This window comes from Tetrao urogallus (assembly GCF_951394365.1).
Source record: "Tetrao urogallus genome assembly, chromosome: 1".
Classification (NCBI taxonomy): Eukaryota; Metazoa; Chordata; class Aves; order Galliformes; family Phasianidae; genus Tetrao; species Tetrao urogallus.
The window spans coordinates 152,490,496-152,511,480 of NC_136813.1; the positions used below are offsets into that span (position 1 = coordinate 152,490,496).

Below are 20,985 nucleotides of genomic sequence, written 5' to 3' on the forward strand. Positions count from 1 at the left end.
GAGAAAAGCAAGAAGGAGCAGGGGGCTACTCAGAGACCTGTATCCTGTTTAATCACAGCCGTGTGAGTCCTACTTTATTTCAATTAATTTACTTTGCCTTTATGAACCTGAGAGACTGACTGTTGCTTTCAAAGAGGCTGACATTTCACTCATCTGAAGGAGCCTGGAATGTGACAGGGGAAAGGGAGGAGAAGTAAATCAAAGTAGATAGCAGTTCTCCAGATGTAAAGTATTTTTCTTCTCCTCTATTTTTTTTTCCACCAGAAATGTCAGAAAGTCTGCTGACATTTTAATTCCTTTGTGATAGGCTGGGAGCTGAGAGCCAAATCCTGCTGCCACTGCAGTCGAAAAGATTTTTCCTATGGACTTTAAAGGAGAAAAAAAGTCTTACACTCTGAAAAAAAAAAAATAAATAAGCAACGTATCAACAAACTGTAAAACTAAATGAAATGTACTGTTATAACATCTTGAGGTCAGCCATGGACTGAAATTGGAAAGACTTGCTGGACTTTTTCCTTTTCAATTTGACCACAGCATAGCAAAAACTATAAGAATGGAGCAGAAGTGGGATTTTGCTGTTGTTGTTCTGTAAGTTTCAGGACATTCTATCTGAAACCTTAAATATTTCATTTAAACTCTAGTCAGTTTACACAATCTGTGCACTTATTTGAAACTCTGTTAAACACTGATTCTGCTTTTAGTGATACTTTTATTAAAAATCTCATAATCTGTAATAGGAATACACTCAAATTCATAAAATGAAGGACTACCCTCTATTCTTGTTATGTTAGTTGTGCATTGCTACAACTCCAGTGAGCTCTACATACATTTAGAAAAGCAGCAAGCTGGCTCAGAGCCGCAGCACAGTACTGAGAAATTTAGGTCTACAAATTCCACCTACAACATAAGTGATGATATATTTCCTTCTCTGCATCATGTTCTTAGAGATTTACATCATGGTTCTAATATTTGAAATGTATTTTCCTTTACATAGTTCTTCCATTATGAAGTATTAATTTGAAAAACATTAATTTTGTGTACAGAATTGCTAAGAACCAGTGGCGTAGACATATTTGCTTAATTGGTTTATTCTTTTTTGCAGGTTCTATAATCATTTTTCATCAACTTGTACAACAAAACATGTTTCTATATGAAAACCAAAACAAAGAGGGCTTGTTGAACTTGATGCATGGTAAATCTATATGGTTTACTCTTAAGTTTTATTGTTAAATATGATATTGCATTTTTGTAAGCAGATGTCACGTATATTGTGATCTTTAGCATTCCACACACAGCGGCTTATTGTTGTGTCCTTTAAATATGGAAAATAAAAATGCTTTCAGTTTACTATTTAAAAAAGGATATGAAGAAAGGGTACAGCTATATTACATAGCCCAGGAAATATTGGCAGCATGCTCTTTGGCTTTCATCCGTAGAACTGCAATGCTGGAAGATCTCCTTTCAAATTCCGGCTTGGTTTCAAAAGCATGTCCATTGGTTGCCCCAGAAAGTAAAGAGTCAGTGAAAAAATTATTGAGGGGCACATGGCTGAACTGATTCTGGTGGTTTGAAAAGCCTGTGTAGCCAGAATCTGTCCGGGGTGAATGGGAATAAGGTGTCATACAGGAGGAAGTATCTCGTGGTATCATGCAGGAAGTAACCACAGAACCACTAGCCGTGTTCCCCGCCCACAGATTGTTCTGAATCTGGAACACATAAAATGAATAATATTAAATATAGATATTTCATCTTTTGTTTTCTGCACTACTTGATTTCACTTAATACATCCATAATTAGTTTCTCCTCAGAAATATTTACCAAATAAAATCCTAAGAAACCTATGAATTAATCCATAAAATACAGACATGGTTGATAATACATCCAAGAGTTTTTCCTGAAGTTCTTTCAAAGACAGTTTTAAGATAAAAAATTATTTTTGTGCTTGTTTTTTTTTAATATGAAATTACACTTGAGGGTGTTTCTTTTTCAGCTTGCAGACTGAACAAATTGTGTTGTATGTCCCTGGAAAACATTGCGTGACAGACTAGGAGACAAACTTTGTGGTTACCAGTGAGGTCTGCTGAAGATCTGGAGTAACCATATATTTAAGCTTTGATGTGTAATGTTTTCTATATTTGGCAGGCACTTAAAACTTCATTCTGAGCTTCACGCCTTCTTCTATCATCTATGAATAGACACTATACATAGGTATTTTTTCACATATTTATTACTAGATTAACATATTTTGCAATTACTCTTTGGTTAGCACTATAAAGTGAATTCCCCCTTCACACTTAATTTTATTTTCATGTTGCAAATGAATTTGGGCTTTAATGAATGTAAGTTATGCTTGTAGCTGATTTTTTTTTTTTTTACTATCAGATTTGAGATCAGTGGAAGTAAAGAATAATGAGAGTCACAGACAGTGAAAAAAAATCTTCCAGCACTCTTTTTCCCATTATCCTAATACTTTGCAACAGCACATATCCCCCAAACCACCAACAAGTTACAGATAAATCATGGCTCACTGAACTCATCTAGTTGGGATATACTGCAGATAGAAAGGATTAGATAATTACAGTCTTATTTTATAAATTATATGTTGAACAGTTGTATTAGCAGATGCTATAGGAGCTGACAAACTAATTTGGACTATGGTAATTCTGGCAGTAGAAAAGAACCAGTAACTTCTCTATCTTGGTTTCCTGCAGAAAAGTAGGGAAAAGGCATGGTAGCAAATCCTTGGTTCCCAAACTCTTGGTCTTCTCAGTCTCCCTGTTTACACATACAGGCATATGCACATTGGCACACCCCCTCACATGAATGCAGATTACCTTTCCACACAGACACATGCACACAACTATTTGGGCACACCTCAGGCATCTTCTGCATATCTTAGGTGATCTGCTGAGAGGTAATGAAGTGAATAAGGTGCCTGAGGGAGCTGATCAAGAATTTTTCCTCCTTCCTGTGGACTTCTTGCGATCTACAGGAGGAAAGAGACTCTAGTGAGAGTTTCAGAGCTCTTCATAGAATCATAGAATATCTCAAGTCGGATGGATCCACAAGGATCACTGAGTTCAACTTCTGGATCCACACAGAACCACCCAAAACCAAACCCTATGTCTAAGAGCGTTGTACAAATACTCCTTGAACTCCAGCATTTTGGAGCTGTGACCACTGCCCTGGGGATCCTGTTCTATGCCCACTATCCTTCAGAGAAGGGCTTTTTCCTAACACCCAACCTGACCCTTCCTTGATGCAGTTCCATGCCACTGCCTCAGGTCTTGTTGCTGTCACAGAGGAGCTGTAGGCCACTGTGAGGCCTCCCCTTATCTTTCTCTGCTCTGGGCTGGACAAAACAGTTCTCATCCTCACCTCCTATTTTCAGCAGTTTATAAATTCTTCTCAAACATCAGCTCATGAGAGACCCTCCACAGTTTGACTTGATTTTCAGCTTCCTTATTACCCTACACCTGAGTCTGTTTTCACTTATAATCAGAAAAAAAAACGTAGTCCTCATGGAACAAATGTTTTAATTGGGGGATTCAAGTATGTATCTTAGTAAGAGCCATTTGAACCATTGCCTTGGTTAATAAAGTTTGCTGCATTCAATCATACACAATAATCCTGAAGGCACCAGTGTCTCTCTTATGGCTCAGTATTCAGAGATTACTGAGTATCCTTTTGCCCGGAAGGTTGTTCAGATCCTTTGCAGAATCTGAGAATTTTGATTCTGACAATAAGGAAATAAAGGACCCTGAAAGAGTTGGTAAGTATGATTTTTAAGTTTATGGCAACTGAAAAGTCATTCAGGACTTGCTGCTTATTATTGCTTGCAAACTTATTTTGAAGGAGAGATTCTATAGCCACACAGCATGCGATGAGCACATAAAGAAGAGTAGTAAAGAAGATAGCAGTTGACAACCTGTAAAATCCAGAGAATATCTTTTCCTTTTCTTGAAAGTGCAAACTGCACACATTCTGTTTCTATCATGAACTCAGAAAACCAGAAACTCTGCCATCTCTACAGTCTTGCCTTTCTTTTATATAGGAATAGTAAAATCTTTTAATTGCAGTTTGTTTGTTTGTTTATTTTTCATGACCACATGTGCATTAATTGCAGCAGCAAATAAAAACAAATTAAGATTATTTCCCTTTGTTCCTAGAGAACAAGAACATTCCCATATCCATGCTATTTCACTACAGTTGGTTTTGTTGCTATTTCTCTACTAATTTGGAAAACAGTCAAGGCAGTTTAAAAAAATCCAGGAAAAAAATGATATTTCATGCAGATGCAAACATAACACCGTTCTTTTTGATGGTGTTTCCAGGCCAAATTGTTAATCTCAAAAAATTCTCAACAGGATGAATTTGCCTGGAGATAGACCAGTGCATCCATGTAGTTTCTAATATGGGAGCTAATTCTGAGGAAGCTCCTCATGTCTCTGTGTGGGACAAAGTCTCATTTATTTGACCTACACAGATTTCTTTTTAAGAAACCCCATACTAAATGCTGCAGATGGTCAGACTGCACAGATGTAATTATGGGAATAGTTTTCCAAAAATAAATAAATATATATATGTTTAAATAGGAGCATATACAAATTTGCCTTTAATATGGTCATTATGGGAAGACTTCAAAAGATCAAGTGGTCCAGTTTGAAAGTGTCCAGTAACCTATGTGGTCTGGAAGTATCAAAAAATCTCTTTCCTTCTATTTTTCTATTAGTTTCATTTTCAGTAAATTATGTTTAGCACCACTCTTTTTTCTGTTATTTTTATCCTGGACAATCTCTTCCAATTTAACTTCAGTGTGATTGCACAGGTGTAAATGAGAAAAGTATTCAGCTACAAATTCTAGAATAAATAAATGTTTTGTTAAAGAAGCACTTGAACAAGCTATTCATTGCTAAAATTTTCAAAGTATCACCCTAGGTGTCTTCATGAGAGGAAGGAATTCAAATTAGTAAACTGAACTTCAGAATTGCTTTAAGATGCTAGAAGAGCTTTACATCTTCTTTCAAGAGACAGTTATGTCTTTCAGAAGTATATTTTAGTCATATCTAATTTCTGCTCATTTAGTTTGTTGAATGACTTCCCTTTTGATACTAGATGTTAATTTCTCAGCAAGGATTTACACACATAAATTTCTTACAGGGAAATCTAGTGCATAAGATATTCCTGTATTAAAAAAAATGCAGTAATGTTTTACAATAAGTCAAAATCATCAGGCCTTCTTCTGGTATGTTGGAAGGAAAAGGGACATTATGTACATGAATTTAAAGAAAATATTTTTCCTCTTAAGCTCTTGTGTGATCCATGAACTATATAAAAGGCAATTCAGAGACTGTGAATGAGCCCATACATGCAGTCCATCTCTGGTTTCTGTTAACATCACAAATAGCTTGAGCTTTGCTCTTGTGGTTACCATGAAATTACCAGAGCCCTTCAATATATTTACCTACTGTATATTTTATACACACACACGCGCGCACACACCCTCCCAATAGGGGAAAAGAAACATAGAATTGCATAGCTGTGACAAGAATATAACTGGAGAGTTATGGCTGTTAACATGATTATGATGTTACTTCCTAAACCTATGACCTGCTTGACAATGTAGAAGAAAATAAGCTGAGGTAATAGGTCATCCTTTTTGGTCTGCTTTTTTTTTTTTTTCAGTAAAAATACCAGATTCCTAGAGATTCAGACTTCTTGTATCAGACCTTGGGAAATTGTATAAACTCATTTTTCCAAAATTTCTGAGGTTTTCTATTTTTTATTCAGTTTTGATTCTCCCATCACCAAATATATTGCACTTTAAAGTTTGTTTTTTCTTTTATTGGAGCTAGAGGCCTATCCAGATCAGAGACACACAAATACAAGCACATGCATCTTCCTTTTGAGTGATAAGTGTTTTAGAGCTCCACATGAATAAACAAATCTCCTTTAAGATATTTAGATATGAACTTATTATATTATGCAATACATACTATGTTATTCTATTATAATAAATATAATCTGTAGTTATTAGAGTAGTTAGACAAATTGTCTTTATTTTTACAGTGTTCCTTTACATTGCAAGGGGGACAAAGTGACACTAACTGAGCAGTTAAGCACTAACCTAACTATAAAAAACATACAATTGTTGAAAGACTGAATTGCAAACAATATGTTGCTCTTTTCTTCATGTGAAGCAACAACCCTTGCACTGCAAGGAAATGTGCAACCTGGCCTTGCACAAGTGGCTGCCTTAAGCAGATAAAACAAGTCAAAATACAATTGCTGTTAAACTGCTTAAAACAACTAGTTTACAGTGTATAATCTGTAGGCTGTTCCTAGTTCATCAGCACAAATAATTTGGCCACCTTCCACTTATCACCACAATTTTTTTTCCTGAGGCCCTTTCAGGAACATCAAAAGTATGGGTAGAGAAGCCTGTGCTTGCTAAGTTTGCAAAATCATTGATTCATAGAAGAATTTAAGCAGAAAATTATTATTTCTCCAAATATCTGACCGCAGCTAACTTTGAATTTCGATCAGGTTATTCAAGCTCTATTGAGTCAAGTTTTGAATACCTCCAGGTATTCGAATTCAATAACTACTACACTCAACTAGTTCCAAGGTTTTACTGCTCTCACAGTATTTTTCCTTTAGATCTATCAGAATACTTCATGGTGTAGCCTGTTATTCTTTCTATACTAGAGCAGATATTGGTTCTGGTGAGCTTCTGAAGATCAGCTGCACTCTATTGGGTACAGGCACATATGACAGCTGCAACACATCATTTTCAAATACGTACATAAAATGCAAGTTGGCTTGGAAGCCAAAGACTTAGTGTTATAGCTCTAAAATACAAGATAGGCCTATTCAGCCCACATGTAGATCTTACATATTGTGAACTAAATATATTTGGTATAAAATCCATTTTACTCCATGATTAGTCAGTTTGCCAAGATGCAGAATAATGCAGGATTTGAAAAAACATCAAGTTTTGTAGATTAACCGTAACTTCTCCCCCTGCAGTCTCAGGGACAGATACAATAAGAATTATTTACACTTCATGTCTGCAATACAGTTAAGGAAAATATCTTATGCTTGAAAAATATCATTAAAAATAAGTTCCTACCTCAGAAAAAAACTATTTGTCTTGTAATTTACCTCCAGAACCTGTTCACTGAGTTATAGTAACACGTTTATAGAAAAAAAAATAGTGTAAGAAAACATTGAGACTCCAAGAAGTCTCACCACAAACAGTGACATTTTAGAATCAGTAATAAAGTAAAAAATTAATGAAAAAACTGCACTGTGTGGAATAGACACCACCCAAAAAGATGAGAAGTGTTACTCTTTTGGAAGATCAGCCACAGCAATGCAACTACTCAGCAAATTTGTGGCAAGCAACATACTGCCCAGGTGGTGGCCCAGCCTGAGTTTCGTGCTGTCACAGACAGATAGCATGAGTGTATGATAAAGCTTCTTTGAAGCTAGCTCATATATGTCTACCACATCTACTCCTACTTAATCAGTGTACCCATAGCTTTAATGAACTATTGTGATTAACTGTCATTTGTATGTCTACTACAGTTAAAAGAATTCTTGAGTCATATAACATGTGGTGTCTAATACTTGCCATATGAAAAATTTAATTGGAGCATGTAATTTTGATTATTGCTAATGAGAATTAACCATATGTACTAAGGCTAGAGCAGAACTATAATGGTGATCCAAGGACTTAGCATATAACACATGTATACTGACACCACTTCTATGCTCTTCTATTGCCTAAACAAATCATGTGATGCCATGTCCTTTAACATACTTAACTGATTTATCAGTTTCATGGATGGAGTATAAACTTTAACATCGCCTCTTCTATTTTTGAGATTTCAGCATTCTCCCTCTTTCTATACCCTATTTCCTGAATCTCTTCAGTTCTTATATCTTAAAAATATTTTTGCCTTCTCTTCGGATTCCCACCTGCACCACAATGGATTTTTCATTAAAGTAAGTTAAGTCCTGTCCAAATCTTGCCTGCATTTTCAAGTAAAAATGATAAACAAGTACATTATAGTAGGAAGAAAAGTATAACAGTGTGACAGGAAAAAACATTTCAGAAGGGCTTTAAAGAATAATGAGAACTGAACTGGACTCACAGAACTAGAAAGAGGAAAAGATGCACAGTGTGGGAATAGACTAGATGGAATGGAAAATATGTCTGCTTTTCAATGACACAATTCAACTGTTTATTAAATAAATATTTATTAAATAAAGTTGAGCTAGGCAACAGAGAGAAAAACACACTTCTAGAGATCATCTTACTTATTTTCTATCTACTTTAGGAAGAGACAATTTCACTGACCAGATTTTTATCAACTTTTAAAGGAACCATCTCTGTCATAAAAGTCCTTTTGATTAAATTTCCTATGCATGAATGTCTAGAGTTTTCTCACCACCAACTTCTTCCTCTGAAGGTGGAAGTGGTGTGTGCTTCTCATAAGCCTTGTTTGTCAGCACCATAATAGTGTCAAAGATATCCCAAGACATTTTAAATAGCACTAGATACTGTATCTAGCAGACTGAACCACTGAACCAAGTATCACTTGTTAATGAAGCCATGGAATTTGTGGAGTGATACTGCACTCATTCACCCTTTATTAGGATGTTGCCTCTTAGAGATTATATATGTGTGCAGAATTTGGATAGATTAGGAAATATTTAACTTCTTGACAGCCAAGCAACAAGTTTTGCACAACAAACAGCAGCTAAATTCCACATCCTAGAAAAATAATTCAAGGTCAGTTGAATTAGCAAAGTAAAAAAAATTATTATCCAGGAAAAAAAAAAAAAAAAAAGGCTATTACTATTTCAGAGATAAAGATCTTTAATGTAATAGCAAAATTAAATTGGATTATAGAAGATTCTGAGACACTGGTTTCTGAAATAAATTGAAAAGCTTTTTTTCCTTACAGGAAAGCCTTTCAGGTTTATACAGTCACACAATGCATAGCAGCATCGTGTTTTTAATTTGTATGTGATTAAGATAATTAGCAAAAAGATTAAGCAGGGATCTCCACACTCTTTGTTGTCTGCAATACAGGGTAATATTTCTGATTGAATGCAAGTGGCATGTCCATCTTGGGAATATATCCGTGATGGGACTCAAAGAAAAAATCGTCAGACTTCACATTCATATAATGCACATCAGAAGTTCACATTTATTCCTGTTTCTTCTGCCACATGTCAGTAAGTATCTCATTCATAATCAAGCTAAAGTGATTTGTGTTCAATGATCTCCAGGGAAATACAGTTATCTGAAAGTACAGGAAAACCTGTCTAGTCTTTAGTGATGTCATTGTCACAGTAAGAGCACTTGTACACAAGGAAAACAAAATATCAACAACAACAAAAAAATATTTGATTTAATTTCTTGTATTAGTTTTTACATGTATGAGATTTCTCCAAGTACTGAATTAATGGAATTTCCTAGAAAATCAGTGTATAATGATGATGATCAAGCTGAGTGGAGCAGTTGATGCAACAGAAGGAAGGAATGCCATCCAGTGGACCAGGCATCCTTTAATAGTTAATCCACATGAACCTAATGAGGTTCAATAAGGCCAAGCATTGCAGTAAGACCAAGTGTTGCACTTGGTCAGGGCAATCCCAGATAGGAAGAACTCATTGGAGAAGACCTCACTGAGAGCAACCCTGTGGAGAGGACATTAAAGGTCCTGATGGACAAAAAGCTGAACATGAGCCAGCAGTGTGCTCTTGCAGTCTCAAAGACCAACTGTATCTTGAGCTGCCTAAAACATCTAGCTGCCCTGGCCAACAGGGAGAGGGAGGTTATTGTCCTCTTCTACTCTGCTTTTGTAAGGCTCCATTTGGAGTACTGTGTCCAGACCTGGGGTCCCAGTACAAGAAAGACAGAGCTTTTGGAGTGAGTCCAGAGCACAGCCATGAAGATGACCAAAGGGTTTGAAACATCTATCTTATGAGGAAAACTTGAGAGAGATAGGCTTGGTTAGCTTAGAGAAAAGAAGGCTCAGGGAGACCTCATTGCAGCCTTCCAGTACCTGAGGGAGTCATAAGCAGGAGGGGGAACGACTTCTTGCATATTCTAATAGTGATAGGGCAAGGAGGAATGTCTTTAAGAGAGGGCAAATTTAGGTTAGATACTTGGAAGAAATTCTTTACTCAGAGGATGGTGAGGCACTGGAACAGGTGCCCAAAGAAGCTGAGAATGCCCCATCCCTGGAGATATTCAAGGCCAGGTTTGGATGGGACCCTGGGCAATCTGATCTAGTGGGTGGCAATCTTGCCCATGGCAGGGGGATTGTAACTGAATAGTCTTTAAGATCTCTTCCAATCCAAGCCATTCTGTGATTCTATGATAAGATCTACGATTCTAAGACCAAACATGCAGATCACAGTTTTAAATATCTCTTTCTCCCTGAACTATAAAATAGATTAATGAGTTTAAAGGCAAATCATATATCAAACATATATTTTCTGTGAATGAGACACTTATAAACGAACACCTAATTCTAGAGATTTGAATGTAAGGATGTTAGTGGTCATTGTGTTTTTAATATGGATTTTCATTTTTGTAAGTATTCTCACTGGAAATAAACTCTGTGCATGTGATACATGTATGGTTCTACTGATCGTGAGGATTTAAGAGTATGAAACTGAAGAATCACCACTAGGCTAGCAAGAATGTGAACTTATATTGTCTTTTATGTGATAACTTCCTTGCTATCTATTTCTTATTCTCATATCTTTACAACATGAAAACACAAAATCGACTTTTCCATAGGATTTAGATCTAAGTTACTAGAAGTTTCCTATAATTCAAAAGTGTTTCCTTTAAAAAATTTAAACAATTTTAAGTACTTGCAAATGACCTAGTTATTCCATTAGTTTATACTAAAAAACTTGACTGTTGTGAAAATTTGTAAATGATGTCCCCCTAAAAGTACTAGTCTAGATAGAACCAATTCAGTCTAGAAAAATGAGTCAGAAATAGAAAGCCCAAAGTGTAAGCACTATTCCTTGTGTCACACTTCACCTGCTGTGAAGAGTAGCCAGAAAGTTCTTCAAAAGATACTTGAGCACCTTGAGATCTATGACTACCTGTGCATCTGCCTAGGTGTGATTCAAGTTATTGATTGTTTGGTGTTTTTTTCTGCACTCACTTCCCTGGGACTCAGATAAATCAGACAAATCTTGAATCCTCCTACTTTAACACACAGTGTATCACAGAATAGTGGTATCAATCACAAAATCACAAGAACAGTCAAGGTGGGAAGGGTGGATGTCACCTGGTCCAAACCCTGCCCAAGGAGGAACACAAAAAGCAGATTGCTTAGGACCATGTCCGGGCAGCTTCTGAAGATCTCCAAGGAAGAGACTCCACAGCATCTTGGACAGTCTGTACCAGTGCTCTGTAACCCACACAGCATGTAGGTGTTTCCTGATTTTCAGAGTTCTGTGTTCCAATTTGTGCTCGTTACCTCTTGTCCTGGCACTGGGCACCAGTTTTCAGACAGAGCCTGTCACTGTCTTATTTGCATCCTCCCTTCAAACTCTTAAAGGCATCTATAAAATCTACTCCAAGCCTCATCTTCTCCAGGTTGAACAATCCCAAGTATCATACAATGTTTTCTGATGTAATTTGGACTAATACACTGTTACATTATAGAATGTTAGTGCACAGAATGATGGGTATCAAACAGTTTGAAATGGTATTGCCTATATTCTGAGCTGCTGGAACACAGACTAGCTCTGTCCCTAACACTGAACTTAGCAACAGCCTTCTGAAAGGTAAAGCAGTTGGAGTGAGATAGATGAGAAATGAACCCAAGTTCTCTAGTCCTAAGCTTAGCTGATTCAGCAAAGGTAGATCATGACCAAAGCAAACCTATGTAGACATAGCCAATAATTTTTTTGAATATGAGTGTATTCCGAAGTCTAGCCAGAGATTCTGTTACCTGATGAAATAGACGAGCATCAAGATACCATCATGAAACAACTTTGGCAGAGGGACACTTTCTTTGGAGCCTTTTCTTTTTGAAAACAGTGTGGGAAGTAAAAGACATGACAAGCAATGGCTTCAGTACAAAAGTATTCAGTGTTATGAAAAAAAAAAAGCAGGAAAACAATGACATAGAGTGAGGCAAAGCAAGAAAAGAAAAAGGATGAAGAAATGAAACAAACTACTATTGCTCCAGATAGCTTTATTGTCTTCCTGTCTCCATCTTGAAGCTGTACGGATTCAGTTCTGATTATTCATGTCCATAAAAATATTTAATGCTAGCAGAAGCCTAATTGTATTCAACTGCCTATTGAGGTCCATAAGGAAATTATGCATGTTTAAAGCATCAGAATGAAACTGCCTAATGATAATATACTTTACGGTTCATCTTACCAAAGCATACATGAGCAGAGTTTTTAAGACAGGTATACCTTAGAATATAAAAGTCCCAGAATTGAAATTCTAGTCCATTCCTTTCAATCTCAGCAAGTCCATAATTTATCTGAATCTGTGTATGGACCTAGAGGTTATTCAGATCCCCACATAACATTATGTGCAGAATGTAATTAGCTCTACAAACATATAGCCAATTATTTTTAGTACATAACTTATGTGAAAATGCAGCTCCTAAGGTCATTCATTTAAAAGTACACGTATTTTAGGAGTTATTTACACATATTAGATGTTGGAACTGTTGTTCGCAATGGCAGCTCTTGGCAACTTGTCTAAAGAAAACAAGATAAACACTTGAAAGTCTTCAAGATATATGCCTACAGCAAGTGGAGAACCAAAGTACCATTTGGTCTTCAGCATACCTGAGGATAGCTGTCAGTCCTTGGAAGAACAGATATATCATAAGTGGCAGCAAAATGGCTCTTAGCTTGCTGGATCTGCCCATAGCGTTCTCTTTTCCTCCATTTTGCTCTCCTATTCTGGAACCAAACCTACAGTAAAGAAGAAAAACAGTCAAGATTTACTCATATACTCAACTGCAAGTGTAGTTATCTCTGAATATTTAAAGAGTATATATTGCTTCCTTTCTACTGTCTAAAAAAAAAAAAAAAAAAAAAAAAAAAAAAAAAAAGAGGAATAATCAGCTAGTCAGGCAGTGCTAATTTTGACAGTTCTTCAGTAGAAAATCTCCAAGTAGCAGCAAGTCACATTGTGAAGAGACTTTATCTTAACTTCAAATGACCACTCACTCAACATGTCAACCCCATGCTCTATCCCTTGGAGGTATATACAGTCTTCATTAATTGCATTAATGAAAAGACAGGAAAAGCTAGCACCAAGACTATCCATCCCACTTTCTAAAAGGAAGGATCATAGCTGTTAGTGAAGGAAGATGATAAAAAAATCATCAGACCATAGTTTATGTTATGATATTTTCATACTTGTGTTAGGAAGAATCTTTGTTTCTGACAATAGAAGACAAAGAAAATGACACTTAGATTACAAAATAATTTAGTTGTGAAACAATGCCTCAGCTTAGGGCTGCCTTCTTTATACTTAAATAGCCTTTGAACAGTTATATGATATTTTGAGTGTCATGTTATCTCAAAATCTATTGTATACATGCTTTCACTGTTGGCTGACATTCAAATTTTTCTTCTTTAAGACAGTTTGCTTTGGGCTGAGTAAGACTTGTCTTGTTTAACTGAAATGACTGCTAAGAAAAGTAACTGTCCCTTTATAAAAGTAAAATTATCTAAGTCTTTATTGCTCAGCAAATTCGTTTTGACTCTTCTTAAGAAGTCATGCCATTAACAGAATGCCATGGGGTTTTTTTTTTTAATGGAAACAATGCCATTTGCTAGCTTTCCTCCTAAATGAATGGTGAACCTATCTGAGTAGATATTTACACTAATACTTTTATAAAAAGTGACTGTGAATCCCATTTTTGAGGGTTGTTTTCTGGTCTTTGATGGTAGCAGTACATGTTTTGTAATTAATTTTTTTTACTCAATCTCTGGAGAACTTAACTTTCCTTTCATGCAACCAGAGCATAATTTTTCTCATTTTCATTCTCAAGAATTTGTTGGAAATTTAGTATGTACAATCTTTTAAAATGCAGCAATCAAAGCAAGGCCCATGCATGTAACTACTGAGTGTATATTCCTAAGGGCTTTTCTGGTAAATCTGTATTATTTATTTTGCCCGAGGCTCAGCAAAAGGAAAAGTAAAGGAAAAAAGAATTCTCTTGTCTCCACAGGAGGCACCAAGAACACACTAAGGGAATTTAGTAATGAGGCTCTTTCATTGAAAAAAGACCTTGACAATCTCCTTAAAATGGGTGCCAATTACTTCACTGACATGCAGCAGGAAAGAGAACAACTTAGATAAATTAAGTTCAGGTTGGCTCTCTCTGCATGTATGCAGGACAAATATTAAACTGGATCTTGATGAAATGGCAGTGAAGGGAAATGTGGGCAGTGTATCCAGCTGATCATTCTGCTAAACTAAATCAAACAATTTGCTTGAATTTATCGTTGCTGAAGGAGAAGAAAAAGCACACATTTTTTTCTTTTGACAATCCCCAAAAATCTTTCTGTTTACATCGCTTTACTAGAAACTGACTCTTGGCAGAGATAAAGTAACCATTTGCCTCCACAAAGCAATGTAAAAATCTGCTGCTTGTTATTCTTGAGTTGCCACACGCTTTCCTCTAATGTTGTAAGGCTTTTTAAATTGCTTAATCTTGTGATGGAATACTGTCGCTACTCTGAATAAAAATGATCACCATTTCCTTTCATATTTAGCATATAAGAAATGCAAAGATCACTTATCCTTTAAGGGAAAAATGTTTATAAAGAAAATAGATAGTCTGTGAAAGTCTGGTGCAGACATATACATTTTCATATTTACTCTCTTATTTCTAATACTTTTACCATATGAAGATTCTAAAGAACAAAGTGAGAGAAAAAACGAATTGACAAATTTTACTCTGTTCTCCCCTCCCTGTTCTGTCTGTTAATTTATATTACCATATGAAGATTCTTAAAGAACAAAGTGAGAGAAAAAATGAATTGACAAATTTTACTCCATTCTCCCCTCCCTATTCTGTCTGTTAATTTATTCTTGGAGTAGTTCTCATGATTCCAGAATTATGCAATTGTAAGAACAGCAATTTAACACTGTAGCAACTTTTTTTTTTTTTAAGTCACGAGTAAATCCTAATGAATACAAGTTATACTTAGAATACTAACCCAGATTTGGAGGGGAGGAATTGCACAGAACCTGAAGAGTTAAAAACCACCCAGCCGAGTTCTATTGGCATCACTGATATCATATTGGTATAACAGGCACATGATTTTAGACTACTTTCAGATGACAACAGTGAAGATGCCATCTGGTTGAACAGACATGAAAAGAGCACTTCTTTATAAAATTAATTAGTGGAGTTCATTTCTGAAAGTGATCCTGGTTTAATTTCAGTTGTATGCATGTGTGTTGACGTCTATTTCTCTATATGAATGCGAGAGTATGTGTTTCATTACAAGTTGTGAAGTTGTTATCATATTCAAGCCATTAAGTTGAAAAAATCAATCCCAGTCTGCAAGAATCTACAGGACTGCTATTCCCTGAATTGAGATGTTGAGTATTAACTGAACAGAAAGTATCTCTAAAATCTGTGTAAATATGCAAAATGCAATTCACACGCTTTTCTGAAAGGAAGATCTCAATAGGGAAGGTGATGCATTTCCTGGACATTTAGCTTCTTTTCTCACCGTTATACATCCAAAGTCACAAATATTCTTTGGATTAGTGTATGTGCACATGCTGAATGAATCAATTTCATATGCAGTTAAGATATTCAGATACTGCTCTGAGTTGCCAAAAATACATTTTTTTCCAAAAATTAGAATAACATTATCCATTGGATATGCAAGTTTAAAAGCAAGCAAACATACTTTCCAAATTTCCTAATTTGAAATATGCTACAGAGATGAGAGTATTGCGTCCTTGTGGTACATATGCATCATGCATACTCACATACAACTCACACACAGAGACATTTATAAATATGAGCAATTCCTTTGCTTACTCTTTGGATATAAACAAGAAATGTGAGTGCTCTTTAGATTTGTGTTTTTCATGCCACAACACATGCAGAATCCTCTATGGTCAAGTTTTGTATCATCAGTAGTCTGAACTACTTAAAATGTATTTCTTTAATGGGATCTTTACACATTAACACTTCATGCCTTTGGTGCCTGGAATTCTGACATTTAAGCATGACTACCAGATATCAAAAGCGCTTTCATATTGATTTGCTCTGTGGTATTTTAAGCAAGTTGCTAAAACAGCAACAAAAACTATTAAAAAATATGTAATAACAACAGCAATATTTTAGCACTGCAACACCGCTCTTTATATCTAGAAGGAAATAAAGCAGAATAATCAATAATCAATTTATGTTAGCTTTGTCGGCTTTTGTGCAATCCTCAAGAGTGTCATTCCTCAGTTCTTGCAATGTACAAATTGTCAAAGAAACGCTTAAGTTTGGTTCCTACCTGGACTCTGGCCTCAGTGAGCTCTGTCCTCAGAGCTAGCTGCTCCCTCACATAGACATCAGGGTAATGAGTTTTCTGGAAGACTTTCTCCAGTTCCTCCAGCTGCAAACTGGTGAAAGTTGTTCTGTGTCTCCTCTTTTTACTGCTGGAGACATTGCTGTCACACTTATCGCCCAGTTCGTCCAGTTCCCCCTTCTCCTGCATCCCCTTCACAGGAGACATCCTCAGGTTGTTACAGCTGTCCAAGGGCCTGTTCAGGTCTGTGTGAAGAGGCTGTCCTTCCACTTTAGTAATCCCATAGTTCACTGTACACAAAGCGGGGGAGATAAATAACAGGTAAATGAGGGCTTTAGAGTGAAGGATACATATGAAACTGTTTCATAGGGAACCACATTCTATGTATGCCTATTTCTATGTGAGATGTGGGAAAGGAATCCGCTATGTTAATCACAAATAGAATAAGAGTATTAAACCACAATATTTAAACTAAGCATTGTATTTGAAAAGATCATCTAAAATATTTCAGTGTAAGGAGAGTACTTGAGTGCTTTTATGCTGCCACTAAAGTAGGTAATAATCCATGAAATCAGCTTTAACTGGAATTGCACAGATAAGAAATCTTAGCATAAAACAGTTTTTCCTATAGGTGGTATAAAGCTACTGGCAAACATTCCTTTAGACTTGGAAGCAGATAGACAGAAGTCCATCTATTTACACGAAAATACAGAATAATTTTAGTATAAAGGAAATAGCTGCAAGCTGACAAATCAAGAAGTAAATGAAACTGAAAATCAACTTCTCTTTACAAACTCAATAGATTCCACATACTTTCCCTTGGATTTGTAAAGTGGAATTGTTTCCAATTAAGTTTGTTATGATTGGAAAATGTAGAGAGTTTCTGCAAAATGTTAACGTGTTAAAAGAGATTGTTTCAAATACTTTGTATAAGAATTGCTGGCACTATTTGTCTTTAGGTAAAATTCGAGTGGTACAGACAAGAAAAACTTCTGTATAGCATCTTAAGAAATCGAAGAGTTTTCTATTTTTCTATTTTTACACATCTCACATCAAAACAAAGACATGCGATGTGTTGCAGGATTCAGAAGGACTTTCTTTTTACTCTCAGAAATGGACAAAAAAAAAAAAAAAAAAAAAGGTTTAAAAGTGTTGAAATCAGAACTTACACGGCTGTCATGTCACATAGGAAAAGGAGCCTGCTTTTGGGTTTTCTCGCCTTCTCAATAATTTGTTTTCTTTCATCCCGGAGTGATTTGAACCAAACGGAATTTTGAGATACTTAGCATCAGTATGTACATAGATAGGAAATGCTCCCAACGCCCCTAAGGCACGCATTAAACGAGCTAATTAAGAAAGATTTCAATGTGTAAATCAATTTTCCACAGGTTTTCTAAATTGCACTTGCAGAACTCTGTCACTATTTCTTATGGACTGTTTCATACAAAAAAGGATGCCCTCAAAAAACAAACAGACAAACAAACAAAAAAAAAAAATCAAAAACCTCAATACCTGTATGAAGCCAGAAAACGTGGAACATGGTTAGTCTCATTAAGGCAGCTGATTTTAACCATATTTCCGATGCTGCTTTAGGACAGGCTTTTAATTTTATTTTTTTTTTCCCCTTAAAATGAATTCCATCCGGGGGGGAATAAAGGGCAAAATTCTGGATTGTTTTATAAATAAAACGCAGCACACTCTCTTTTGCCGATCAGCTAGGGAAAGAGGGGGGGGGAGTGGGGGGGGAAAGAAAAAGAAAAAAAAAAAAAAAGCGCAAAAAAAAGTACTAATACACTAGTATGTAATAGCATCGTGTGAGTTACCTAAATCGTTTTCAGTCCGTACAAAGAGTCACATGTCATGTCGATTGCACGTTACTCAGTGGCTTAGTAAAAATAATAACGATAATAAAGATAAATACTATAATCTCTGAGAGTTATTTAAAGAGCAGAACACGACCAAGTGATCTTCCGTTTTCAACCCGCGGCGGTGCCTCTCTGATCCGGCGGGTTCCGCGCCCGCAGCCCTCCGGGCCGCCCCTCCTAGAGTGGCGGAATGGGAACCCAGAGCCCAGCCAGGCGCGGAGCGGAGAGGCGCGGGGCGGACAGGCGGCAGCGTCCGCGGGTTCTCTGCAGCAGCCAGGCCGCCCTGCCCCGCCGCGGCCCTTCCCCGGCAGCCCTGCCCGGCTCCTTCCTCCCTCCGCGTTGCCTGTTCCCCTGGCCGGGCTGCGCGTCCAGGGAAGGAGTAAAGCCCAATGACTTTGCTCTGTGCCGGCGGAGAGGGCAGCAGAAAGGTGAAGAGCGCTTCCAAGCAAGCAGTCGCCTTTTCCCATTTTTTTGCATCGCTGTTATCATCATTATTCTTACTGACGTTACCGATAGTGTTGTTATAATTATTATTTAGCAGGCTGCACCTCGCATGCCAGCTCCCAAAGGCTGCACGGCTCCCCCCACTCTCCCGGGCAGGAGCAGAGGCTAACCCGGTGAGCAGGAGCAGAATGCAGCGGGACTGCCGCCTTACCGTTGTTGTCCTGGCAGGGCGATGTCCTGTCCAGCCTCACATGATGCTCAGCCCTTTGCAGAGGGTTGAAGGCCTGCACGCATTTGCTGCCTGACGTTTTGCTATAAAAGGACTCATTGTCCAAGGTTTCCATAACGTGCTCCAAAGTGCCTCCTGCTCCCATGTAAAAGTCACTGTTCTTGCTCGGCTGGCTCTTCAGGGCAAACTTCTCGCTCAGAAAATCCATAATCATATAAGGCTGCCGGATAGCCTCTTCCCTAGACAGAGGCCAGACTGTGAGCAGGGGAGGGGGAGTGGATGGGAGGGAAGGAGGGAGGGAGAGACGTTCAGAGCTCAGGGAGCTGCTTTCCCTTCGAGCTTTTGATTTGTCTTGTCTTTAGAGGGGGAACCTGAAGTTGCTTTATATCTTGAAGCTCAGCAGGGCTCCTTACGCAACCTCCCATTTCTAATGAATATGAAAATCGGCGAGTGCCGTAACTCCACCCCGGGTCCCCCAAGACCTAATCCCAACACAGGAGGGAGTTCCAGGCCCATTTTAGACAGACAGATGTGTTTCAGACAGACCCACATACACGGGCATGCGGGGAGGGTGAGGGGAGATAGGAGGGAGGGAGAGAGGAAGGAACGTGAGAAGGACATTTCCCTTCCGTGACCCATTCTCATTTCTCCGGGGATCCCGAAAAGAGAGCAATCTCTCGCTTCCCTCCCTCTTTCCCAGCTCCCTGAGAGGCACAGCTCGGGGACTGCAGGGGCACATACCCTAGAGTAAAGGATCTCCCATAATCAATCCAACTGACACTCAGTAGCTGCAGTCCTGCTCTCTGAAGCTGCAGAGAAGAACCAATGCTCTTTCTTCCCCAGATAGCTCAGCAGTTCGATCCTAAAGCTGGAGGGAAAAATAAATGTTGTTCATGCAGTGGAGATGGGAAGCAGAGAAACAGAACAGCAAAAGCTGCTCAGAAGCTGTCCTGAAAGGGAATTTGGCTTCTATGCAGCAGAGTCGCAATCCACTCCTGTGTGTTAGTGAGAGCTGGTTAAACAGAATGGCAAATCAGAACCTAAAGTGGTTAAAAAAAAAAAAAAAAAAAAAAAAACGATCTTGCAATCTTGCATGCTTGCATTCCTGTGAATATTGAACAAGCAGAGGTTTTCACCTGAAATGTGAGAAAAGTGTTTCTTTCTTTGGTCCACTGTCACATAGGCAGGATTTAAGACATAGATGAGACAGACCTAGGAAACCATTTGACAAGACCCACATTGCACAGAACTGTTAGGGAAGACCCACATTGCTCCCTGCTCCTTGAGAAAGGAAGTTCACTCCCTACTCACAAAAGCAACACGAATCAGGACTGCGATCTGTTCAGATCAGTGCTGCAACATCGTGCTGAGTGCATCTGTCTCATTGAGGCTCTTTTAGAAATGAGTCTGGAGAACCCTTCCCCCATGGTGGGGAGAGAAGAGCGGCTTTAATGATAGGGACGTTCAGGGATACCTGAACGGGCTATCTCTCTGCTGATGCAGCATACAGCTGCCCGCATCACCCCACTTGCATAGCCCAACCCGCACACGCACGGGCGCACTGTGTGCACCCCGAAAACCTCAGAACTGTACCGCAGGCAGTGGAACCCTGCGCCCCTCCCGCCCCGTTCCCAGCGCTGCCTCTGACACCCCCACCGGGGGGAGCACGGAGGTGGCGGGGGAAGTTGGGGCTGAAGCGTGTGTTCGGGGCTGGGGTTTGCTTTGGCCCTCTGTGCATGAGCTCTCGTGGAGAAGTGGAGGGAGAGTGAATTCGTACGAAGAGGTCCCGGCGAAGAGCTGGCCCGGTGCCGGGGTCCCCTCCTTGCTCTCTGGATTTTCTTGAAGAAGCGGCATTTGCCGCTTTGCACCTTTAGG

General features: G+C 38.1%; 1 protein-coding gene across 1 annotated transcript; it reads right to left on the reverse strand.

Moving 5' to 3' along the window:
* Positions 1-1,385: 1,385 nt before the first annotated feature.
* Positions 1,386-19,324, reverse strand: ALX1 (ALX homeobox 1; the record flags this gene model as incomplete). The annotated part of the gene is made up of 4 exons (XM_079547869.1): positions 1,386-1,706; positions 12,859-12,987; positions 16,558-16,862; positions 19,093-19,324. 4 exons carry the CDS (start codon positions 19,322-19,324, stop codon positions 1,386-1,388), a joined length of 987 nt encoding a protein of 328 aa, XP_079403995.1.
* Positions 19,325-20,985: the final 1,661 nt, after the last annotated feature.